The 9414-nt window shown below is 33.4% G+C and overlaps 1 protein-coding gene across 1 annotated transcript in view; it reads left to right on the top strand.

The window, feature by feature from the left end:
• The window catches only part of LOC106468359 (oxysterol-binding protein 1-like), a 16391-nt gene extending 11497 nt beyond the window's left edge, over positions 1-4894 (top strand). The window contains exons 9-13 of the mRNA XM_022396700.1: positions 609-854; positions 1762-2079; positions 2664-2833; positions 3037-3257; positions 3900-4894. Coding sequence (XP_022252408.1) covers positions 609-854; positions 1762-2079; positions 2664-2833; positions 3037-3257; positions 3900-4045 — 1101 coding nt within the window. The 3' untranslated portion in view covers positions 4046-4894. The remainder of the gene's footprint in view (positions 1-608; positions 855-1761; positions 2080-2663; positions 2834-3036; positions 3258-3899) is intronic.
• The last annotated feature ends 4520 nt before the right edge of the window (positions 4895-9414 follow it).

The following is a 9414-nucleotide window of genomic DNA, read 5'->3' as shown; positions in this document are numbered from 1 at the left end:
TTCAACAGTAACATTTCGTTAAACAAGTTGTCTGTGAATTATCTCTGATATTTCAAGCATCATGTGAGCCCTAAAAATGATGTTCAGTTTTCCAAGTCTTTTCAAATGTAGTGAAAAATTCCAGTTCTTCACTAAGTTTTGCCAGCAAGTATGCTCAGAATTTCATAACACTTGAAAATCAAAATGTTAAGAAGGAGATAGACGTTATGTAGTCTATTAGATTTCATGTTGTTGCAACTGTAAGAATTGAAAAATGATATTGTTACCTTTCATTGGAATATTGTATAGTTTATGTGTTGTGTTATTCGTCAACGATAGGATTAATTAAACTTCAAGGGTAGATCAGAATTGTTTTTCAACATTACAAGTTCCAGAACAGAACATATTGTTAGAAGTTGTTGCAATATAACTTTATTTGTTCTTGACTACAGATCTGATTGTTATAATAAGCAGGTAGTCCCTGTGTTGGTTCCTTCAATCCACAGGATTCAAAACAGTGCTCCCAATGCATTGTTTTTATAAATATTTTTCACTTGAAGTTTTAGCAGCTGAGAAACATCTTATACTGATGTTTTTGTTACATGATAATTTAGCTTAATCTTTGATAGGTTAATTTCAACGAGCCACTTTCTACGTTGCAAAGACTTACAGAGGAGTATGAGTATTCTGAGCTGTTAGACAAAGCTGCGAAAATGGAGGACAGCTATGAGCAAATGGCTTACGTTGCAGCCTATACCATATCTTCTTACGCTACTACAAGCAACAGATCTGGGAAACCTTTTAACCCTCTACTAGGTGAAACCTATGAATGTGATCGAACAGATGATTATGGTTGGAGGTGCTTTACGGAGCAGGTGAGTTGCCTTAATTATTATTATAGCCCACTGGTTAACATGCCAGACTGTGAAGCTGGGGTTTTGTGGTTCGCATCCCGTTACTACCAAAAACATATTATAATAATGGTGGTTAAATCCTGATAAGTTTTGTTGGTATCTTCTAGCTGCCTTCTCTCCAGTCTTTCACTTTAAAATTAGAGATGGCTATTGCAAATAGCCCTCGTGTACCTTTGTACAAAATTCAAACAAGTGATCATTTTAGTAAACAAACAGATGTTAAAAACTTTGAGCTCTTGTTTTGTGATTTTTTCCTCTTGCATTTAGGTCATTATTAACATATATTAACTGCTTTTAACTTAAAGAAGTGTTAACATGAGGTACAAGCTAGGATACAGACTACACTATAATTTTTCATCTAAAGTGTAAGCTGAAACCAATTTTCCCCTTGAACATACTGTTGTCAGTAATATCAGACTTCATTCTCTTCTCAGTTGCAGACAAAGGCTTATAAACTAGAAGAAATATACTTGGCGGTTAACAGCGTCATACTCGGTAGAGTTAAGGCCGTATCAATTAAGTGGAGAATAATTTCAAAAATGAGTGTTTGCCTTTCCAGTATTTTATAATACCTTATTCGACAAGTAAATCATAGTTAGATGCTGGAAATTAAACTCATTTTCAATACTGTAAAACATCTTTGTAAATGACACATATTTATTTCTGCCTTATTAGTTGAAAGTTAGGCTTACATGGAGTTTGTATGAAGTGATAAGAACTAAAGCTGCGAGATTGAAATACCATCGTAAGAAGTTAAAAACAAAATTACATAATCTAATTTTAGACCCAAAATTCTAAGAGGTATATTTTGTTTCCTAGATAATAAGGTATTGTGCAGTTAGACATAGAACTTATGATCTAATCACAGGTTAGCCACCATCCACCAATGCTGGCCCAGCACTGTGAAGGAAAAGGCTGGACCTGTTGGCAGGAATTTAGCATGTCTAGTAAGTTCAGAGGAAAGTATCTCCAGATTATTCCTTTAGGTATTGCTCACCTAGTGTTTACTAGTACTGGTCATCACTACACCTGGCGGAAGGTGACCACCACTGTCCACAATATCATCGTAGGCAAGTTGTGGGTGGATCATCATGGTGAGATGGACATTGTAAATCACATGACTGGTGATAAATGTCATTTGAAGTTCATACCGTATAGTTACTTCTCTCGTGAGACACCAAGGAAGGTGAGACAGTTTTCTTAGTGCATTCTTAGAATGAGAAAAAATGCTTCTTCGGCTGCTAAGATTCACATCTAAAATAGTTTACATTGGGTACTGTAGCATTTTTTGGGCTGCTACTTCTAAATTAAGACTGTATTAAACATTTCAGTAACATATGTAATATTTGTCCTATTTCTGTCCATGCATTTTAAATTTGTTTAACAAATATGGTAATTGATAAGTACATGTTGTTCATGAATGTGTATTTTGTACTTTTTAATTTTTTTAAATAAACAAAGGGAATCTTAAATAGCTGCAGCTGTAATTAGATCTCAAACCGGTCAAGAAATGGAGCTGTGAACTAAATGTTTGTACTTGAGAAAAACTCTGAGTCATTCTGTGAGGTTTAGATATATTACTGACCATCTACATTTTATAAAATTTTAAAGAGTAAGGATTTATAGTGAAATGAAGAAGTTTGTGAATTTGGATGATGTTTGTAATCTATCTTGTAAAACTGAAGATTCTGTCATCATTTATTTATCTTTCTGTAAGCAGTTGTTTGAGCATTACTACATTTTATCTAACAACTTTTTACTGTTACCCAGGTGACTGGTGTAGTCACAGACAAAGAAGGTACAGCAAATTGGGTACTCCAAGGTACCTGGGATCATAAAATTGAAGGAGCCCGAGTCGTTGGGAGCGAGGGATCTGTGAGAGGGAAACCTGTACTGGAGACTGCAACTCCTAAAGTATTGTGGAAGAGATACATGCCACCGTAAGTTTGATCTAGCAAAAGTAATGAAAACCTTCCATCTTTTGTGTAGCAACCACAAAAGAGAGCTAAGCCTTTTGTGTTTTTTTTTTCATTCAGTAACTAAGAGATGATTTAAAATTTGGTTTATTTTTACTTTACCTTGATTTTTTTCTTCATTTAATTAGTAGTAAGTATCTAATGTAAAAGTTTTGTTTCCATATTAGACGAGAATATGAAAAAATGTACAACTTTACTGAGCTTGCCTGTCAGTTAAATGAACCAGAAGAAGGCATAGCACCAACTGATAGCAGGCTTCGGCCTGACCAGAGGCTCATGGAAGAAGGATTTTGGGATGAAGCTAACCAGGTCAAAGTACTGCTGGAAGAAAAGCAGAGGGCTACTCGTCGAAAACGGGAACAGGAAGCTGAGATGTCAACTGCTGAAGGTAAAACTTGTACCCATGTCACTTTTGGCTGACTGAGTATCATTATTAACATTGTGTATTACTGTAATTGTTGACTGGTTAAGTATCATCTACTGTATCATTGTTAACATTGTATATTACTGTAATTGTTGACTGGTTAAGTATCATCTACTGTATCATTGTTAACATTGTATATTACTGTAATTGTTGTCTGGTCAAGTATCATCTACTGTATCATTGTATATTACTGTAATTGTTGACTGGTCAAGTATCATCTACTGTATCATTGTTAACATTGTATATTACTGTAATTGTTGTCTGGTCAAGTATCATCTACTGTATCGTTGTTAACATTCTATATTACTGCAATTGTTGACTGGTCAAGTATCATCTACTGTATCGTTGTTAACATTGTATATTACTGCAATTGTTGACTGGTCAAGTATCATCTACTGTATCATTGTTAACATTGTATATTACTGTAATTGTTGACTGGTCAAGTATCATCTTGTGTATCAGAGTTTTAATACTTTTACTCCAAGTTAGTCATATTTCATTTAGTGCACCATTACTTAATAAACTGTTATTTGCACAACATTATCAGAGCAGATAAAGACAGAGATACCAGTGCTGATCCAGGATTGTATTTAATCTTGTCTGTAGGTCGTCCCTACCCTGGCTACGAGCCCATCTGGTTTAAGAAGGAGACTGATCCTGTTACCGGTAATCCAGTTCATATTTTTCAAGGAAAGTATTGGGAAAGCAAAACAAAACAAGACTGGAGTGCCTGTCCAAATATCTTCCTCTGATTGCAAAGTTTGTATGTATGCTCTTTGATTGTTAAAGTTAAGTTGAGTCTCGTGATGGCCAAGTACTGCAGTTTTCTTTGTCAGCGTGGCACGGCACGATTGTTCACTAGAGGATCGCAGTACATGGTAGAATTTTTGATAGAATTAAGTCCTTTTGGCATCAGAAACATAGAAGTTATCACAGAATAATCCATTTAACCTAATGTGGGAAACACTTTGAATTGCTTTAGAGGATTATCAAATTACTTGTGAAAGTAGGATGAAATAATGTATATGTATGTGCACCTTTTAGAAGTGGCACATCAAACAAATGTTTCATAGGTTTAAGGTGATGGGCAACAGAAATATTACTTAAAATTTACCACAAATCAATAATTGGCAAGCATTAAAGGGTGTATTTATTTTGTTATCAAAAATATAAATGATGTAGAAACATGCAGTAGTTATTATTTAGCATTTGGTCTGTTCTAAGGATCGTTTACCTATAGTTTAATTGCATATATTTTTGGTCAGAATCGCTCGTTTTTTAAGGCCTAATTTTAAAAACTGGTCTGTAATAAATCATTAAAATGCTGAAGTTTAAAATCCTCAGAATTACTAAAATTACTTTGTAGAAACTTAACTCATGCCATCTAAAATCCTGTAATTTTATTTTACATGGTTGGTGGAAGCACAATTTTTACTGGAAGTTTAGAAATACTGTGGCATTTAGTGTATAAGATTGGGAATTATTTTGTAATTGTTGATTTGGTAAACATGAGTGATGTACGCATGTATATATTTCAGTTGATTGTCAAGTTGCTTTTTGTGTTTGGTATATTTTACTTCTAGCATGAGAGGTAGTTTAAAGAATGACCTTAGCAAGCTATATATGGCTTTGGAATGTATCCTTTATAAATGGTATGAACAGTATAACAGAAATATGTTAAATGGTAAATAAAAATTATAAATCAAGATATTATGATCAATACCGAGTCAACAAAAAGAGCTGAAAAGTTTAATTTTCAATTATTTTACTTCCTTGTGAATACATAGGCATACAGAGAGGACACACTATCTGTAGTCTGTTGTCTTTTACAAGTTTAAACATAAACTTTTATATATATAAATTACATGTAAAACCTATTCTAAACATTTTTTCATATGAAAGATTTGGATAGAATTGAATCCGTAGAAACTAACCTGTAGTTGATCCACAAATATTCTTGGTATGTTGTTTTGAATTTCCATATTCTGAAAAGTGTAGCGGCATGTGATGAATACAGTAATGTAACAGTTTTCATGCCATACTGTCATTCTCATTTTGACTTGAATAGCTTGTAGGAATTACAAACTGTTACGATGAAAATAAAAAACGCTGATGATAATATAGTGCTTTAGACTTTCATACAGGTTTGTATTAATGTGCCCCTGGGTGTTGGTTATTTCTAAAGAATGCTGATGAATTTAGGCTATATTATAATTCAGTATGGTCAGTAACAAAACAATTGCCAGGAATATTTTAATCAGTTTTTTAAAACATAGAAGGATCAGTTGATTGTATAGCTGGATGTAAAATATTGGACCAGTCACAGCCACCATTTAAATATATTTCTAATATGCAACAATAATTATTAAGCTGCTGTCTAAGAAATAATTTATGTGTATCTGATAAATACAACAAAACTGCCAGAATTTAGAAACTGAAGTTTGTGCTTAACTGTTGTATTTATTCAAAGTCAATAGTTTCATTCCAATAAGAAAATTTTTTGAGTTATGTTGAGTGGTTCGCATGCCGGAACATGAATCTGCAGGTTGGTAGTTTGTCAGTACCACTGATAAAGACAAGCTACTATGTACATAAGTTTTATGTATGTCTAATTTGGGTTTGTTGCTAAAATCTTTATTATAAGATTGCCAGAAAGTATGTATGATTTAAAAATATTTATCACAGAAACTCAATATTCTAGAAATATTCAATCTATGAACTAGGATATACTAATAACTATAGGAAGCAGATATCAAAATGTAAACTATTATTTTCTCTTGTATTTGTATTAAATAGAAAATTTTAGTTATGCTACTTGAAAGCATTCCTGTGATATTTTATTTGGGATATGTAAGAGTACATGCATTTTTTTGTTCCATAAACACTGGTGCTTTGTTTAAGAATAGTAGATTTTCATTATATAAACAAAACAAAATATATTGGTGTCATATTTACCCAGCAGTTAAATGAAATTCGTTTTCTTTCTCTTGTTTAAGTATTTAAATGGCCAATCTAAATTATAGGATAGCAGAGGAACCCAGCCAAAGTAGTGTTTTAATTGGCTGTAATTTGTGTTTTATATAAAAAATGTGTATATATATATATATATTGTATTTTGCAAGATAATTAAACGTCATGTTAAAGGAACTTGTGTATAAATTTGTAAAGGGCTTTATGGAAAAACATAGAGTTCTTAGCATGATTGTAGATATGTATTGTAACACTGGAAAATAAGCTAAAGTTTATTTCTCAAACATTTTAAGACTTGCTTGTATGCATATATGAAACTGTACTGTTTCATTGGCTAACCTGAGTTTAACTTGGACATAGGAGTGGGTCATTATCAGGGTTATTCTTGATTTGCACTCGCCAAAATTACAATAGTGCACTTTAGTGTGAAAAGTTTTATAAACAGTTATATTGTTTATGGTGTTATATTGATTTTTATTTAATAGTTAAACAATAATGAAAGTTATGTTGAGGATTGTTTTTTTTTATTGGAGTTAAATTAATAAAATAGGAATTTCTGCTTTTCATAGCATAGCTTCAGCTATCTCTTCATTCACGTTAGTTTTTCTACTGATAATGTTAGCATCATTGTTTCCAGATGTGAAATACTTGATTTTCTTGATGTGTTCCAGAGGATCCCGTGATAAATTCCATTAACCTCACTTTCTCCATTTTGCCAATGAATACCATGAAATGCATCTAATTTCACAAATTATTTCTTTGCCTTTTGGTAAGCTAAATTTTTCAATAATTATTTATTTTTTATCTTGACTGATACTGATGTACTTTTAGGTTATTTCAATGACAGGGATTGTGTTGAAAATAGTTTATATTTTGTGTTCATTTATCAGTTATGTTTGTTGTAGTAGTTGTTTATTAACAGGTTTGTACTTGTTTCCCATGGCTATAAAATCCTGTTGGATTTCTGATGATGTGAACATTACATCATTCTCTAGTTTGAAATGTTGGAATAAAGGTTATTGATATGGAGCATTATTTTTCATCAATTTAAAAAAAAACCTCAGTTGCATGTTTCACCCAATGTAGTGGATTGTGAATGGCTGTGGAAGAGACTCAGTTTAAGTACAAACACATCAGCTGGACTACATAAAATTTTACTCATGAAGGCCATCAACCTGGCAAGAAACTGTTTTTAAACTGAAAGCAAAGCTCTGTGGCGAGATCAAGGTTGAGATTTTCTTTAGATGTGATGATTCTTTCATTAGAGTCATGGATAGTAATTGATTTCTTGCCTCTTCCACAGCTAAACTTTTGTTTCTGGAACTTTGTTAGGGAACAGTGGCGTAGTGAGGGTATTTGGCACCCTGGGGCAAAAACCTCAATTTGTGCCCTATTCCACACATACATACCCATTAAAATACTGTAGCTTACTGTAAAATGAAAGTCTATGTAATATGAGAAACATTATTAATAAAATAAAACATTATAAAACAAAGTTTATCAATATATGAAATAATAGAACAGGGATGATTATTTACACGCATATAGAAATGTGGCCTTTCTTTAATTAGATGAATTATACAAGATGCAACTTCTTTGCTTTAACTGCAGTAAGTTTATCTATAATTTTGTCAAGTGTTTCCCTCTCTATGCTAATTATGGCTAAGTCACTGAGCTGGTCTTGCCTTATCGATGATCTCAAATATGTGAGAATAAATTTTAATTTGCTAAATGATCGTTCGCAGCTACCAATTGAAACTGAAACTGTTAACATGATTTGCAGTGCCACATGCATATTATGGAAAACGTCCTCTCCTTATGCTATTATGAATGATAATAAATCAATAACAGAGTCTGGTGCAGCTTCCTGTAGTGTATTGGTGAGCATTTTGCAGTCGCAAATTTCATGATAGAGTGTATTTCCATCACTGTCAGTGTTGTATAATATACCCAAACGTTCACACTTTTCTTTAAGGGAAGGTTCTGATGTTGACGGAACACGGGTATCTTTCAATAGCTTGTGAATGTTAAAAAGGAATCCAAATCTCTCATTCAGGTCATGCAGTCTTGTGAATCTGGTTTTCATCTCTTGCTGGAGGCGATCGAGAATACATTTCAATGCCCTTTCTAGCTCTCCCTCCGTTGAAAGGCCTTTGTCTCGTGATACTTCTCCACTCATTGCTTTTTTTCTTCTTATTCTTCTGCTTATTCTTTTAGTGAGTTCTGACACAATTCCTCACTGTTTTCATAAATGTATAATTACAGGACTTTAATATCTTTATATGCCTCTTGAAAGTTCATTGTTGGATCTTGTAAGCGCTTCTGCACGCGATCAGTTTTTATCAATGTGGTATATCAAAAGTGCAAAAATTGAAAGAAAGCAGGTTGTGAAATATTTGGCCAGCTTCTCCTGTCGTTTCCATTGTTTGCTCAATGTCCTCTGATAGAGTTTCAAGTAACCTTATTAGCTTATCAAAATTATTGTGGATTACTTTGACTGCTTCCACTCTTGCATTCCAAGTTTGTGTTCGGAATTAGCGAGACTCTCATGATGCAAGGTTTTGAGTTGCTAGATATTTGATACAGTTTAGTAGGCGATATAAAACCTGATGCCAACGCTCTTGTTCAATGACCACGTTAGCTTCCAATTTTGCATCTATCCCCTTTCCTTTACTCATCCTCTTTCCAGATACAGAAGGGTTTCCTATGGCCTACACTTTCTTCATGAGTTATGGTTTTTTTATTATTTTTCCAATTGTTAAATCCACCGGGTTTTTCAAAGTATGAACGCCTGTTAGAACTGCACTCTGAAAACAATACACTCCCTTATTTGATGGTAAATAAACAAGCCACGTTCTATTTACTTCTTCGTCTTGTGCATTGGGAAGTCGAAGCTTGAACAATGAAGCTGATAGAGAACGTTGCAAAAGGCCCATCCTTATTTTGGAATACTAATGATCCCTGTCTTATCATCTCTTTTCGCAACTTATCAGAAATTTTGAGCTTCTGTGATGTTTTATCAAATGTCAAAAGACATTTCGAATTATATTTATATCATTCAGGCAAGGGTCACCATTATCACTCCCTCCATCAGGTAAGGGTCACCATTATCACTCCCTCCATCAGGTAAGGGTCACCATTATCACTCCCT

Source organism: Limulus polyphemus, unplaced genomic scaffold (assembly GCF_000517525.1).
Source record: "Limulus polyphemus unplaced genomic scaffold, Limulus_polyphemus-2.1.2 Scaffold2979, whole genome shotgun sequence".
In the NCBI taxonomy this organism is placed as follows: Eukaryota; Metazoa; Arthropoda; class Merostomata; order Xiphosura; family Limulidae; genus Limulus; species Limulus polyphemus.
This window is presented reverse-complemented; position numbering and strand designations above follow the sequence as displayed.